The 17,120-nt window shown below is 41.8% G+C and overlaps 2 protein-coding genes across 4 annotated transcripts in view; one reads left to right on the top strand and one right to left on the bottom strand.

Annotated features, from left to right (window-relative positions):
• Positions 1-7,087: 7,087 nt before the first annotated feature.
• LOC112226839 (NAD-dependent protein deacylase sirtuin-5, mitochondrial-like) lies at positions 7,088-14,686 on the bottom strand. Of its 2 annotated transcripts, none has more exons than XM_042307829.1 (9): positions 14,543-14,686; positions 13,765-13,877; positions 12,951-13,084; positions 10,355-10,580; positions 9,900-9,987; positions 9,733-9,786; positions 9,419-9,542; positions 9,083-9,198; positions 7,088-8,650 (listed from the first exon to the last, which is right to left on the bottom strand). In XM_042307829.1, the coding sequence occupies exons 2-9, from the start codon at positions 13,862-13,864 to the stop codon at positions 8,578-8,580; spliced, it is 915 nt and encodes a 304-aa protein (XP_042163763.1). In that variant the 5' UTR covers positions 13,865-13,877; positions 14,543-14,686; the 3' UTR covers positions 7,088-8,577. The 2 variants fall into 2 exon arrangements, with proteins under 2 accessions (XP_042163763.1, XP_042163764.1); XM_042307830.1 differs by lacking the exon at positions 14,543-14,686 and adding an exon at positions 14,037-14,246.
• A 228-nt stretch (positions 14,687-14,914) lies between these two features.
• The window catches only part of LOC112227368 (phosphatase and actin regulator 1), an 85,656-nt gene continuing 83,450 nt past the window's right edge, over positions 14,915-17,120 (top strand). Inside the window, exon 1 of one of the 2 annotated variants that reach the window (XM_042307826.1) lies at positions 14,915-15,186. In XM_042307826.1, coding sequence (XP_042163760.1) covers positions 15,075-15,186 — 112 coding nt within the window. In that variant the 5' untranslated portion in view covers positions 14,915-15,074. The remainder of the gene's footprint in view (positions 15,187-17,120) is intronic. The other variant, XM_042307828.1, reaches the window with a different exon arrangement.

The raw sequence follows: 17,120 nt of genomic DNA, 5'->3' as shown, positions 1-17,120 counted from the left end.
CGACTTGAAAATCTATGACTACAAAATGGCTGTCCAGCAATGATCGACAACCAGTTTATACGATTTAAAAAAGAATGTGCAAATACTGCACAATCCAGGTGTGCAAAGCTCTTAGAGACTTACAGTTGAAGTCGGAAGTTTACATACACTTTAGCCAAATACATTTAAACTCAGTTTTTCACAATTCCTGACATTTAATCCGAGTAAAAATTCTGTTTAAGGTCGGTTAAGATCCACATTATTTTAAGAACGTGAAATGTCAGAATAATAGTAAAAGAGTGATTTATTTCACCTTTCATTTCTTTCATCACATTCCCAGTGGGTCAGAAGTTTACATACACTCAATTAGTATTTGGCAGCATTGCCTTTAAATTGTTTAACTTGGGTCAAACGTTTTGGGTAGAATTTTGGCCCATTCCTCCTGACAGAGCTGGAGTAACTGAGTCAGGTTTGTAGGCCTCCTTGCCCGCACACGCTTTTTCAGTTCTGCCCACACATTTTCTTTGGGATTGAGGTCAGGGCTTTGTGATGGCCACACCAATACCTTGACTTTGTTGTCCTTAAGCCATTTTGCCACAACTTCAGAAGTATGCTTGAGGTCATTGTCCATTTAGAAGAACCATTTGCAACCAAGCTTTAACTTCCTGACTGATGTCTTGAGATATTGCTTCAACATATCCACATACTTATCCCTCCTCATGATGCCATCTATTTTGTGAAGTGCACCAGTCCCTCCTGCAGCAAAGCACCCCCACAACATGATGCTACCACCCCATGCTTCACGGTTGGGATGGTGTTCTTCGGCTTGCAAGCCTCCCCCTTTTTCCTCCAAATATAACGATGGTCATTATGGCCAAACCATTATATTTTTATTTCATCAGACCAGAGGACATTTCTCCAAAAAGTACAATCTTTGTCCCCATGTGCAGTTGCTAACCATAGTCTGGCTTTTTTACGGCGGTTTGGGGCAGTGGTATCTTCCTTGCTGAGCGGCCTTTTAGGTTATGTCGATACAGGGCTCGTTTTACTGTGGACATAGAGACATTTGTACCTGTTTCCTCCAGCATCTTCACCACATCATTTGCTGTTGTTCTGGGATTGATTTGCACTTTTTGCACCAAAGTACATTCATCTCTAGGAGACAGAACGAGTCTCCTTCCTGAGTGGTATGATGGCTGCCTGGTCCCATGGTGTTTATACTTGCATACTATTGTCTGTACAGATGAACGTGGTACCTTCAGGCAATTGAAAATTGCTCCCAAGGATGAACCCGATTTTCCCATGATGTCAAGCAAAGAGGCACTGAGTTTAAAGGTAGGCCTTGAAATACATCCACAGGTACACCTCCAATTGACTCAAATAATGTCAATTAGCCTATCAGAAGCTTCTAAAGCCATGACATAATTTTCTGGAATTTTCCAAGCTGTTTAAAGGCACAGTCAACTTAATGTATGTAAACTTCCGACTTCAACTGTACATAGAAATACTCACAGCTGTAATCGGGCGCCAAAGGGAATTCTAACATGTATTGACTTAGGGTGTGAAAAAATGTCATATTTATGTATTTCTTTTTCAATAAATTTGCAAACGTTTCTAAAAACATGTTTTAACTTTGTCATTATGGTGTATTGTGTGTAGATGGCTGAGAAACAAATATATTGAACCCATTTTGAATTCAGGCTGTAACACAACAACGTGTAGAATAAGTCAAGGGATATGAATACTTTCTGACTGATAAAGTATGTTCACATTTCATTTGCTCTGTTAAAACTACCCTTTGGAATCACTTCGATAGCAACAGTGAATATATTTCGTTTTTAAGTGGATATTGCTCAACAATCCTTCTCATAGCATAGCACATTGGTAATAGTCAGTGACAAATATCATGGCTGGGCTTGGTTAAACCCCTGGTTGGGAGACCAAAGGGTAGCTGTAGATACACTACATGACCAAATGTATGTGGACACCTGCTCGTCGAACATCTCATTCCAAAATCATGGGCATTAATATGAAGTTGGTCCCTACTTTACTGCTATAACAGCCTCCAGTCTTCTGGGAAGGCTTTCCAGTAGATGTTGGAACATACACTTCGACTTGATTTAACTGCTTGGTTGTCTGACTGATCTATCTCCTGGGTTGTACACAGACTCGGTTACTGCATACTACATAACACAGCTCACTCCTCCTTCTGGATGACCATCAGATCATTGCATAAAGCATCTCAGAGTAGGAGTGCTGATCTAGCATCAGCTATTCCCTGTCCAAATAGGCACGCCTACACTAAAAATCTGATCTAGCATCAGTTCTTCCCTGTCCAAATATGCACGCCTACACTAAAAAGCTTTATGAATATTGGCCCAGGAGTAGTAGTCCCACTGCTAGCTGTAATACCCATAAAGCGACTTACCATACAGGGAGTGCATACATTTTTAGTAAGTGTGCCAGCTTGTTAATTTATTTAATCTATTAATTTATTTAGGTTACCATGAAGGAAATCAGTGTGTAAACAGTGAGTGAGTCACTAAAGAGCTTCGGGGTGCATTCACTCTGTGACTATCGACTATAATTTCAGAGCACCCGCAACACCCGTTGAATATGACCGATGTCAGGAAACGTCGGTGAAAAAACGTAATTCAATTGTTGCCAGCAGCACAGCTAGTCACCAGCTCACTAGATAACATGAAAACAGTCTAACCAGCTCTGCTAGGGCGAGTAAAATGATCAGAGTGAGGTTTTCGCTCATGTGTCTGGAAGTAGCTAGCATGCTAGCCAACTTTACTGGTTAGCTTGACTGCTGTTTTGAGGTCAGAACGCTCAGATCAACCCTACTCCTTGGCCAAGGCTCTGAATTTACGAACGCCCAAAGCGCATTCTGCCACTCCAGAGTGAATTTACTAGATGGGATAAAAATAGCAGCAGTTTTTCTTCCCACGGTCATTTCTGTTCCTCTTATTAACAAACCACAGATTAGTTATTTTCTTGAGGATTTCAGTCCAAAAACCCAATCTGGAGTATCAACCAGAAAACTGGGATTATTAAACTGGGTTTATTCTACATCAGTGTGTGCATTCCAGACCCCAAAGCTAGAGGATAACATATACACTTCTTTACCTGTGAGGACTGGTGTGAGGACTTTTAAACAGGTTAACACTCACAAGACCTCCGGGCCAGATGGAATACCAGGGTGTGTTCTCAAAGAGACTCAATCATGGACACTCTTACTGACAGTTGTGGCTGGTTTGCGTGATGTATTGTTGTCTCTACCTTCTTGCCCTTTGTGCTGTTGTCTGTGGCCAATAATGTTTGTACGTGTTTTTGTTATATTGCTACCATGCTGTGTTTTAGGTCTCATTTTAAGTAGTGTTGTGTTGTCTCTCTTGTCGTGATGCTTGTTGTGTCCTATATTTATTTTTAATCCCAGCCCCGCAGGAGGTCTTTTGGTAGGCTGTCATTGTAAATAAGAATTTGTTCATAACCGACTTGCCTAGTTAAATAAAGGTTACATTTAAAAATTAAAAATAAATCAATTGTATTCGGCGCAAGTGACAACATTTTTTATTTGTAAACTTATCAAGCGCAATGAAGTGCTAATGATCAAAACCCATTAGACTGAAAAGGCTCCAAGACACACATTTCTGTGTGTGGGTGTGTGTACTCTAGTTTAGGTTGGATCAATAGCCAGAAGCCCTATTCCCACTGTGGAATCCTTTTAATTCTGCTGATACGGCAAGTCATCTGGGAGAGGCAAGCCACCATGTGTGTGTGTGTGTGTGTGTGTGCCCATGTGCCCTGTCTCTTCCCTCCAGGGCTTTTCTCCAGAGACTCACGTGCCCTGTGCTGAATTACAATACAGAGTGCAGGGCTGGGGCTTACCCTTAACATGGGTGGCCACACACCCATGCACACACAAGCAAACAGACACACACACGGAGAGAGACACAGAAACAGGAAGAGCGAGAGAAACAGAGGGAGATGACAAAATGAAGAGAGGGAAAAACTATAAATTGGTATCTGACGTCAAAAGAGAAGTAACACCTATGAGTCAGATAGGATTTATTTATATAGATATATATTGGGGACCTTGACGAGTGAAGATTGTGCAGGAAGTTATGAGATGAACAAGTGGTTGTGGGTCAACACTCAAAGAGGAGCTGTCAGAGTTAAGTATACACATAGGAAGTCCAGAAGAATGAAAACAAGAGCACAGATGATGTGGAAAATAAGAAGTTAAATGTATAAACATAATGTAACTAATTAACATGCTATTTCTTTGCACTCAATAAAACCTGGTAGCACTGAATACATTCCCAAATGTAGTTCCAATGTACAGAATAGAATATAATAGAGCCTGTTCAAGTCCTATACAATCCATTTATTATATCAATAAATATACACGGGTTCCTTTCATGTGTGTGTCCTGTGCTCTGATCTTATTCTGTGAGTTTTCAGACCCTGTTCTGAGGCAGGCCAGGGCCTGTGGCAATGATCAATAATCAGGTGACAGTGGCCACCTGCCTTGATCCTAATTAGCCTAGCTTTAGATGAGATTAGCCTGCACCTGAACCCTATTCTCAGTCTTAAAAACAACTCCCTCCCAGCCTCACTACCCAGAACCCCTAGCATCAGCCCTATACAGGGAAAAACATCTGGGCCGGCAGGGACAAAACACCTCACTTTATGCACCAAATCTCTCTTCACAGTAACATTGAAAAACAGTCATAGCTTGTCTTGTAGGTGATTCAAATCATATCTATTTTTACTAAGCTACTATGCTCTTTGAATGGGTCATAATCATGGGATATTTTTGCTGACGTGGATAGCTCTGACAGTCCTGTCAGTCTGCATAAAGAGAAACATGAATGTTCCCCTCTCCTTACCAATCCCTGGCAAAGACATACACTCACACACACCTGACCCCAAATGCCACCTTCAACCATTTTTCAAAACTCAAACACTCCAAATAGATGTCATCAAGTCACTTCACCAGATTCAACATGCTCAGTTTCTCACCTTTTATTTTCGATCTCTCTCTCTCACACACACACACACACACACACACTCACTCACTCTTCAGCCGGTGTCCTAGTCAATCTACTTTATCATTCAAAGAGACACGGGGATATTTGCAGAAGTGATACCAATGATGGTGGCTCTATTAACCTGCAGGGTCAGACAGGGACCTTTACACATCTACCATCTCATCCCTCGCTTATCCCACTCCCCTGCATTCTTGTATGACCTCCAGTCACTGCCAATATCACCACTCACACTCCAGCAGGCCTGCTCAATTGAGGCTTCAAACAACTATATCATCCTATCAATGCAAGAAGAATCTTATCCTTTTGTCTATTTCATTAGTTAATTTTATGATGTGAAAAACAGATTTCACCTTACTCCTGACATTAGACACAGTGTTAGAAGGTAGAAAATAATAAGAAAAAGGTAAGAAGAGTAGGAGAAAGGTTATGATGATAATCATCAATGATAATGAACATTTACAGTCGGGGATTGTGGGTAAAGAAATGAAGCAGAGAGAAGCAATGAAGAAGAGGGAATTGTTCCTTAATGAATGGGAAATGGGATGGGGTATTTTTGGACCATCTGATTCTAAACAGGGTTCTGATGTATGTGTTTATTGTGTGTTTGGTTCCCTCGGTTGCATGTGTGTGTGTGCCAGACACTAATTTGATGAGAGCGCTGGGTGCATGGTGGGCATGATATGAGCTGGCCCTGCATGACTCCTCACTCACTCGCACGCACACACACACACACAGGTCTGTTCGAGGTTACAGCCTGCCTGTTCAGATTAACATGTAGGGACCACGGACCAGTAGGCCTACAGCTGCATTATGATTGATTATGTTAATTTCACGGGGTAATGCTAAATAATCAACATTTCTGTAAATCTGACAGATGTAGCCATTTCCAAATCTCACTAGAAATGCCATACGCAGACACAGTAATAACCTCCCAATCCTCACTGACATCCTAATACGCACCGTATGTCAGTGTGTTTTAAAATAATTTGCGTGGAACTTCAGCTCTTACAGTGATTCATAATAACCGCTCCTCTCGCTCTCTCTCGTTAACACTGGAGGACCCTGAACATGAGAGTCATGTCATTAAGTCTGGACATTCACACTGTGGAACATAGACAAACACTGGGACACACAAACTGGAACACACAGGTGCAACCATGCACATACAGTGCTCAGGTAACCTCCCTGTCAGTCTCTCCTTCCCCCTCGATTTCTCGTCAACCAGGCCTATAAAGAACAGATTCAGACCTTTAAACAGATGGGGACTCAGCTGGATGGGAACTTCTAACCTCACCCATCAACAACCAAATCAACAGTAAGGAGCCAGGCAGACCCACCCCTGATGAGTAAACTTGCCTGTATTGTTTTGGGATGTTTACTGTGGTCCCCCCCCCCCTTGTGGATGTTTTCTATAAGACATTCTAAGTGAGGTCCTTCCCTTTGTATGACCTTTCACCTTTGACCTTGTGCGTTGTAAGAGAGGTCTGTCCTGCTTGGACCTTAGCAGGCAAATCCTCTCCCATAGACATGCCGCCACCTCATGCTCTCTCTGGTTTCTCACTCATTCAATAGATCAATAGAAATGGAGACTCATTTCAGAATACATAGAGGACCAGATAAATAACTAAAATACGCTTAGAGATGGTCATTCAAGGACCATTCAAATGACGAGTAGTTCACATGTACATTAGCTTTTTATTTTTACAACATTACGATGGTCCAAATGAGCTCTCTGGTTTTGCTATCTACCGAAATAATGCTAGCGTTCACTTCACCTTGAGCAGAGCAAAACATTGTCCCAGAAGAATACAAATCTATATTTCCTCTTACCCATGCATTCTAATTGAGAGATAGCCAGGAGACTCTGCAGTCAGTCAGGCTACTCTGTCTGTTCAGAGGGGTTTTATTGAATCTACAGTCTACATACTGGCATCTACTGTTAGCTTTGGGAATGCAAACTCCCCCAATCACATATAAGCCTATTTTGAAGACTGACAGTAATGACACCATTGTGTGAGAGAAAAAAGGACAAAAGTAATGCAAATGAATTCATGGTGTTGACAGTAGTATATTTTGAAGCGTTGCATGAGATCTCATTACGTTGCATAAAAGCAAAAACACCTAAAGTAGCTAGCAGTAGTAGCTAGCAGTAAAAAAAAAAGTACTAATACAGTCATGATATCCAAGTACACACTTGGTTCGGTATAGAACATTTCCAAAAACAGAGTTGTTGTGCGTGATTAGGCAAAAAAAATAGATTTCAATGAGTAATACAAATGATAATGTTAAAAGGGACACTTCGGGATTTTGGTAATGATCAACTTCCCCGGAGTCAGATGAACTCGCGGATGAAAATGTCATGTCTCTGCAATACAGTCTGAAGGAAGTTACGCTAACTAGTGCAATTGCTAACTAGCATTAGCACAAGGCTTGGAAGTCTATGGTATCTACTAGCATGCTAGCAGTTACCATAGATTTCCAGTCATGGTGCTAGCGCAAGTTAGCAATTGCGCTAACAGTAGTTAGTAACTTCCTTCAAACTGTATTGCAGAGACATGACATCTTCATCCGCGAGTTCATCTGACTCCGGGGAAGTAGATAAAGGGTTTCATCCCGAAATATCCCTTGAACACATTCTCATGCCATGTAACCACAGTATGACTATGGATAGATATCGATATGGTAAATACTGTACAGGGACGGGAATACAATAGTCCAGGTTCAGCAATAGCCAGTTCAATGAACTGACTCTCTCTCTGTGACGTTGCTATGTACTTGAGGTTCAAAGCATGTATTTGGTCATGGTTGTGTGTATTTGGCCAAGGTTGTGGAAACAGTTGGCCAGGCACATGGATTAGGTATTGTACTGGGTTGGAGTTAATGCAAGTATATCCTCCATAGAGTGAGAAAAAGGTTCAGCTATATGATTATATTACTATACGCTATAAAGAACAATATCATCTGATCTCACAAGCTACATCAGCATGTTATATAATGTGTGTGTGTGTGTCATGTACAGCATGTGCACTGACCTCAATAATGTCACAAAAACAGAGCAACCAGCAAAGCCTGTACATCCGAAATATACTGAATTAGCAGTGAGAGAGAGAGAAATGTATGCTCACATGACTAAGTCGCTTTGGATAAAAGCATCTGCTAAATGGCATGTGTTATTATTATACCGTATATGAAGAAATGACACGCTCAAAACTCCGGAGAAGAAAACATTTGCCCGTCCTATATCAAGAAATACTTCTCCTTATTTCAGCTGAATATATACTTTTCTGCCTTTCAAGAAGAGACAACACATAACATCTCAGTTCCAGTTTAGTTAACAAAATAAGTATCAAGTATCCAGTAAGACTATTCAGTCCTCTGCTGCAGACAGCAGCTCTCCCTCCACCAAGAATTCCTGTTTCAAAGTGTCTTAAGGCACGGTTTTCAGATAAGGGAATCACCATGGAATCAAACGGCCGTGGAGTGGATATGGGAGGAGCCCCAGAGGTTCGGACACCATCAGACCCCACCCCTTGACCCCTCAGACAACTTCAGACTCGTGACGCGCCAACGCCAGGGGTAGCGTGGCCCCACACGGGCCCTGGAAGTGGTACCTGTACAGCAGAAGCACGGCACACCACACACACACACACACACACACGACAAAGCAAGGATAAAAGGAGAAATCTGAGAAATGCTCTCCAGTGTCCCTAAGGAAGTGTTTGGTTCTTAATTTCCCTGACACACATCTGATCAATCAGATCTAAGACCAAAGAGCTGATAACGCTGACTGATTTCAAACCTGACAAACTGTGTGATGCAGTAGAATCATGAATAAAACACACTTTATCAGGCTTCGTTTTGACGAAGAATCCCTATTTGATTAAATATATCCCGTTTAACTTTAAAAAAAATTATATATACTATTTGACTTCACAAAATGTATTTGTATTTTGCACATCAAGAAAAGAAATTGAAAATCCCCAAAGAAACTTGTATTACGACAAAAACACATCATTTTCTAATAGCGGTGGGCTGTGGCTTACGTGAAGCGCGTGGTCTCAGAGGTGGTCTCAATGTTGAACTCTGCTACTGGCACACCCCTGGACGCCACTTGGGGGGCAAACATGGCTGCCGGGTACACTATGGAGGAGGTGCCAACCTGTGGGCAGATAGAGAGCATAGGCACCAGCAAAGCCATTTCGGAGAAGTGTGTGTATATTATACATTGGTCTGAACATCAGTTTCAGGTGTGTGGTGCTTTACATCAGGCTGTCTCTACAGCGTATGACAAAATCTTACTACATACTAAAGTGTGTGTATATAAAGACTGAGATACATAGCAACAACAAGATTCTCCAGCGACTACGAGGCCAACTCACCACCAGACACAGATCACAGGTGTCCAGCACCGTCTCCACCTTGGTCAAGACGTGCGAGTCCAGAGTTTCCCCGAACCAGGTCACATTGGGCCTGAGCAGACCATGGCAGTCACTCTTCTCACACCTGCACATAAAACCACCAAGGGATGACATCACACACAAGGGATGACATCACACATAACAGGTGTATGGTTACTTAGGATTGAGAAGAGGTCAAGTTAAAAGCAAATAACACTACCGGCACCACGTGGAAACGATTTTATCATATATATATATGTCAACAAATAGACGGAACCATACTAATCATCCCCTACCTTGGCAGCTCCTCTGGGGGAATCTTGGCATCACTGGTATCTGGGTCAGGAGAACTGTGGAACAATCAAATACAACCATTTTTCTAAAAGTCAAGTCACACATCCAATGTAGAAGATTCGCCTGAGCAGGTGGTTGTATTGTACTGAGGAGCTGTAGTGCTGCTTACCCTTTCCCTTCTAGGGCAGCGCATATTGGGCTGCCTTGGTTCACAGCCACATGTCCACAGCTCACACAGCGCGTCTCAAACAGACTTCCTGATGATTCACCGGGGAGAGATACAGAACTGAGCACCGTCCAGACACTTTGGAGAAGTCTCTCAAAAACATGCTGATAATGACAACATTTGTCCAAGTAGGATTTACCTTCAGGGACACTAGTCAATCTTATCCTTATCTTACGTTCAAATTTTGAACAACAAGCTTTGGAAACCACCACTAGAGCAAGGGCTAATTATTTGAGTACATCTTCTGAGCTTACTTATTAACAATGGAGCCTCTCTTGAAACAGTGCCTTCTTTCTAAAAACATATTTGCCTGCCTTGTCTGAACCAATCCCTGCTGGCCAGCCCATTCCAGCCCTCTTAAAGACCCGCTTAGCCCTGTCCCAGCCCAGCCCTCTCACCGTGGATCTTGAGGACATGTCTGGATCCGGCCTGGCGGTGCAGATCATCTATGACCTGGGTGATGACTACCACAGAACGGCCCTGCTTCCTCAGCCGGGCCTCACACTCTGCAATGGCCAGGTGGGCCGCATTGGGCCCCTTACTCAGCATCACTTCTCGTCGGTAGTGGTAGAACTCCCACACCAGGGAAGGGTTCCGAAAGAAGGCCTCAGGGGTGGCTATGTCCTGTGGACAGAGATGGACATGGGTGGGGAGGGTTAGGGAATAGAGTTCACAGGATGCGGAGGTAGAGTCTAAGGGTGTCAGGGTGGAGATGGATGGGATAGTCTACATTGTTAAGGGCAGACTGGATGAGAGTAAGTGACTAGGTAAATAGCAGATGGGAGGACTGGGTCATAGTTAGAGCAGAGAACGGCAAGGCACGCTGAGTTGTAGATATAGAGATCCCAGGGAAAAACAAAATAAACATGACATTTTCACATATTAAAGAGTGTGAACAAGCTCCCATAAATAAACACTTGGGGGCACAGGATGGAACAAACACAAGTTAAAGGTTTGTTTTGATTCTCTCTCTCAAAGTGAATCTCTGATGAGACTGTCCTACTTAGATTAACTGATACTGGCTCCAGCTCCTCAGCTCTCCCTGGGAACCGCACACAGTAACCGTGGTTACGCCTAACCCCCCTCCTCATTGTTGTTGTCAAGACAAATCCATTGATACGGGAGTACACTCCCCTCCGTATGTATTTGGACAGTGCAGCTAACATTTTAAACGTGGCTCTATACTCCAGCATTTTGGATTTGAGATCAAACGTTTCATATAAGGCGACAGCGCAGAATGTCACAATGACTACATAAAGCTTGTGACTACAAACTTGTTGGATGCATTTACAGCTTTGGTTCTGTTTCGGATGATGTTTTTGCCCAATAGAAAGTGAATAATGTATCATGTCATTTTGGAGTCACTTTTTGTAAGTAATAATAATACAAATTTGGTGGGTGCTTATATTTGTCCTATTTCACACACGTACAAGCATTTATACAACGGGTAGTTTGGAATTCCCGTAGAGTCCATCTTGCCCATGATATACTGGACATTGGGTCTAATCCTGGATGCTGATTGGTTAAAGCCACATTCCAGACGTTGTCTTTTCCACAAGTTACCATTGGCTAAAGAAATGACGTTGAAATGCCTATTTACTCTGTTCCATCTGACTGCGCAGTCCACTGTCTCACCAGCCCAGCCAGTCAATTATAAACTTCATCTCCACTATAAAAAGCATCTAGACATTATCTCACATTTCTTTTAGACTAACATTTAGTTTTCAACAGGGGAGATTCGTAGAAACCTTGCGGTCTTGCTCTTTGACATTTGCAACATTGAATTTCAAAATTGAAACAAATCTCCAGCTGTCCCATAGTAATGAAGGTGTCGGGAGTCAGGACGAGAGAGACAGGCAGCTTTTCTCAGCCACTCGAAATCATGAATCAGCTGGCACCATTTTTATGGATATATACAAAGAAATGTCAATAGAAAACAGGTCAAATGAAATACAGCTTTTTTTTTGCCATAGCAACCTACAAAGTTCTGGAACTATCAACCAACACTTGGGTAGTTTTGCTTTACATGGCAGTCAATATGAATTGAACTAATGACCAGGGTACGCCTAAAATTCCAATTGACAACCAGTGTTAGTGAATGTAGCACCACGTTTTGCTGAAAAATGTATGGTTTGGGAAATAATCTTGCTTTTTAATGCTGGTAACCCATTGCATAAAAGCAATAATACACTTGAACCCATGTGTAATGGTAACATTTTTAAATGCATGTATGAATTGGAAATGTGTTTTTAGCATATACCAACTCACCAAGACACTCTAGGAGAGTGGGGTCACTGCCACAATCATGAATTGTGAATGATGATGAGTGAGACGGACAAAGATCATACCTCCCCCAAAAAAGCTAACTTCCCCTGCTATTGGTCATCGTGAGAGGTAAGCATGTTTTGTTGTAGCCTTCATAACTTTCTCACTCATCACTATTAATTCATGATTTTTCTAAATTGGTTAGAAACATCTTATTTACTCACTTGGAAATAATTACTCTAGTCATCATTCCCCATTCAGTTCTTATTGGGCAAAACATAATCCAAAACACAACCAAACAAACAGCAAATGCATCCAATGTATTTGTAGAGTAACAAGCTTGATGTAGTCATTGGTCCCATATTCCTAGCACGCAAACACTAAATGTTTGACTACTTTAATACCCTATAAGTGAATTTGTCTAAATACTTATGACTTCTTCAAATGGGGGGGTGGATTAGATACATAAAGTGCTTTCATTTCTGAAGGGTAAAACTGATATGAAAATACCCTCGAACAAAAGGTAACATTCTGTACTGACGGCTCATATGAAACATCTCAAATCCAAATTGCTGGAGTATAGAGCCAAATGTAAAATTAGAGCTTCACTGTCCAAATGCATACGGAGGGGAGTGTTTATGGCATGATGTAAACGTCTGTGTGTACATGAGCATGTTACAGATTGTGAAATGAATTCCTGTAGGTCTATGCATGTCTGTTTTACATTACCTGAGACTGCCATTTCCTCCAGTAGCCCGCAGCACCCCTAAAGGTAGGCACTCCACTCTCTGCACTCACACCCGCCCCAGTAATGATGGCTATGTGCCTGGCTTTAGAGAAGACCTTCCGGAATTCAGACATATCTACAGAAGATAAACATTTATACATTAATAAGAGCCATTAGAGCAGGGATGGGAAACATTGATGGGGGGGCCACAAAAACCTGAACTCATCATGAGGGGCCGCAGTGGCTCGGGGGTCTGCGTACCCACACATGCAGTCAGAGCCAGACCTAGCCTTTTGGGGGCCCCAAGTAAAATTTTGTTGGGACACCCGCCCAACTTGCAAACAAAACATTTTCTCAGCCCCCCTCTTGACAGCGGTGAGACATGTTTGGGGTTTTAGAGTTAATTTCATGCAATTCTACTCATTTTCCCATGGGGCGGAGAGAAAAGTTTACAGTTTTGAATATGATAGCCGAGTGAGAGTGACTAACAAAATAAATTGGGGCCCCCTGGTCGGTAATTCGACCACGATGAAAAAACAAGTTTAGATAGCTGGCTAGAATAATTTAGCAATCTAAAGATGTTTAGCTGACATGGGGTAATGGAGTGACTGACATAACAATAGAAAAACTGCTGATGCCCATCCCAATTTGTTTTTTGGGGTTTTTTTTGGGGGGGGGGTTGATCCGAGGATTTGCCCTTCCCTGCATTAGACTGTTCACTCAGCAGTAGCCTAGGCCTATTACAATGTACACTAGAATGTAAAGTCAATGTATGGAGACTTATGAATTCAGCTCATGCATGTGGTAGGACTTTACCTGAACTGGCAGACCTGGTCATCTCTACCAAAGGCCGACGTGTCACTGGAGAAGACACGCGAGGACCAAGTCCAATTGAAACTAGATTTCGAAGAATCATTGTCACTACAGCTCTGTAAGAGAAGACAGAAAGTTAGGATAATTATTTTCTGACGGCATTGGAATAGTTTGTCCTAGTTAAATATAGGTGACACAGATGGACAAACTATATCATTACACATTTGCATTCATACACTTTTAAGGCCACGGTCATTTATACATGTATCATTTACTTGTTTGAATGTGGGAATGAGAATTGTCACCAGCGCCTGATCAATGTCAACTGGCTGCGATATACATATTTACTTGTTACATTTTACATCGCGTTGTGCATGACAGCCTTGAATTTTAACACGTTTTGCGTGGGCATAGGATTACGCATTCTAAAGGGTATTTAGGCGAAAACGTGTCCAAACCAGCAGTCTACACAAGAAGTGTTAAAAGTTTTGATTGTCAGTGAGCAAACTCAAATCAGCTGTGGCTCGTAAATCAAATCGTGTTTTATAAAAACTAACAGAATATTAAAGAAATAAATATAATTTCCTCAACGATACTATAGCCTACATTTCTAAAACTTTGAAAACATGGGTATAAAGAAGAGCCATCTTGAATACTGAAAGTAGCTAAATACCAAAAGTAAAAATGTTACATGCAACGCAAATAAGGTGCACAACGATCACTACATGGAATTGCCTTTTTCAGAATAACTCGAGTTCATGCATAACACGTCCATACATACCCAGCAGAGTTACCAGATGGCGAGGCAGAGTTTGTTTACTTTTCTTAATGTAATTAATTTGAAAAACCGTAAAGACTCCCTTGCTGTCGCAAAGCATTGAAGATTCCGCTCCAAAATCCACTGTGGAGGGGAAAGTTGTAGGCTAGTTAAGTTAATAGTGCCCTCTGGTGGTGTACGTTTAAAAAAATATACCCTGACCTCATACAAGATTTCCACTTGCTGATCAACATCCATATACAGGAGCTTATATTGATAATTTAACTCCATAAATCCGCATTGGATAGGCTATTTTGAAAATGTAGGCCATTTACTTGTTTATTCATAATTGTTTCCCTTTATTCTCATTCCCCTCTGTCTGCTGTTGGGTTAAGGAGCTTTGTAGTGGCGGCTCCACCTCGCGTCAAAAGTCACATCTCCCTCTCCGGTCTCTACCCGTTCAGTTTTTTTCCTCCCCATCAGTACCTCCTCTTGAGCGGTGGTGGCTCTCTGTCTGTCCCAACCTCCCAGTCGTCACTGGACGCTGCTCAAATTGATGGCGGCTTCTCCAGAGGACCATATAGACCGCCGGCCGATCAGGAGAGTCCGGTCCAAGAGCGATACCCCGTACCTCGCCGAAGCCAGAGTTTCCTTCAACCTGCGCACAGGTAGGTTGCTTCTCACGTTTGGCCATTGATTTTCAGTGTTCGATGCATTGTAGCGTATAAAGCACTGCACCTAACCTTACTAGCCTATTGTAAACTAACGATTTTGTAACACATAATTCTATTTGATCGTATTTGTTTTACTGAGACTGTGCTTGATCTGCGCTATTGCCAGTGGGCTCTAGTGCATGTAGCCTATGAAATGGAAGTTTGGTTTTGCCTCATTTGCAATTTTGGTAGCATTTTGGACAGACAAGTTTGTCATATCAATCGAATTGTTTGATTGCTAAATTGATCATTTGCGATTAGGCTTTGCAAGAAGAAGAACAATACTCATGATCATTATTCAACGTGTGAGATTTGATTTCGTAAGAGAACGGAATTAGGCATTAATTAAATTCAGTTACATAATAGAGAAGCATTCGAATGGCAATCTGAGCCCCAACGTCATCGTAGTCACCAGCAAGGTGTCCAGGATTAGGCTACACCGGATAGATCCCTGACAGCGAACAGATTGGTGTTGACTGTTAAAGCACCCGTGTACAGTGCATTGGGAAAGTATTCAGACCCCTTCCCTTTTTCCAAATTTTGTTACGTTACAGCCTTTTTCTAAAACGGATTAAATGTGTTTTTTCCCCCCTCATCCATCTACAAACAATACCCCATAATGACAAAGCAAACACAGGATTTTTAAAAATGTTTTCTAATTTATTACAAATAAAGCAACAGAAATAGTTGATTTACATAAGTATTCAGACCCTTTGATAAGAGACTCCAAATTGAGCTCAGGTACATCATTTTTCCGTTGAGCATCCTTGAGATGTTTCTACAACTTGGTTGGAGTACAGCTGTGGTAAATTCAATTGATTGGACATTATTTGGAAAGGCACACACCTGTCTATATAAGGTCCCACAGTTGACAGTGAATGTCAGAGCAAAAACCAAGCCATGAGGTCAAAGGAATTGTTCGTAGAGTGCTGAGACAGGATTGTGTCGTAGGCACAGATTTGGGGAAGGGTACCAAAACATTTCTGCAGCATTGAACGTCCCCAAGAGCACAGTGGCCTCCATCATTCTTAAATGGAAGATGTTTTGAACCACCAAGACTCTTCCTAGAGCTGGCCACCCGGCCAAACTGAGCAATCGGTGGAGAAGGACCTTGGTCAGTGACGCTTCCCAATCAACCTGACAGAGCTTGAGAGGATCTGCAGAGAAGAATGGGAGAAACTCCCCAAATACAGGTGTGCCAAGCCTGTAGCGTCATACCCAAGAAGACTCAAGGCTGTAATCGCTGCCAAAGGTGGTTCAACAAAGTACTGAGTAAAGGGTCTGAATACTTTGTCATTGTGGGGTATGTAGATTGATAAGAGAAAAAATAATTTAATACATTTTAGAACAAGGCTGTAAAGTAACAAAATGTAGAAAAAGTCAAGGGGTTTGAATACTTTCCGAATGCACTGTATGTTAGATACATCCAAGTTATTACGTACAGTGTAAGAATATATTAGTGTATTGGATGTTGATTCGATTTTGGTTATGGCTTGTGGGAAACGTGCACAAATTGCTCCCCTCCAGCACCTAGGGGTATTGCATTCCTTGTTACCATGGTGACTCGGCATATTTCGGGCTGAGTCAGTTGTTAGACCATGAGGTATTCATATGTTTTGCAATGTAATAGCATACAGTCTGAACCAAATGCAGCCAAATGTAGCCTTTCAATCAAATATCGTAGTTATTCGTATTTCGATATCATGCAAAATATGGTCTGTGTGATTGCCATTTAAAAAATATATTTTTACCTTTTATTTAACTAGGCAAGTCAGTTAAGAACAAGTTCTTGTTTTCAATGACAGCCTAGGAACGGTGGGTTAACTGCCTTGTTCAGGGGCGGAACGACAGATTATTAGTTGACAAATAGTCAATGCATCAGTTCAATA

This window comes from Oncorhynchus tshawytscha, linkage group LG28 (genome assembly GCF_018296145.1).
Source record: "Oncorhynchus tshawytscha isolate Ot180627B linkage group LG28, Otsh_v2.0, whole genome shotgun sequence".
Taxonomy (NCBI): domain Eukaryota; kingdom Metazoa; phylum Chordata; class Actinopteri; order Salmoniformes; family Salmonidae; genus Oncorhynchus; species Oncorhynchus tshawytscha.
This window is presented reverse-complemented; position numbering and strand designations above follow the sequence as displayed.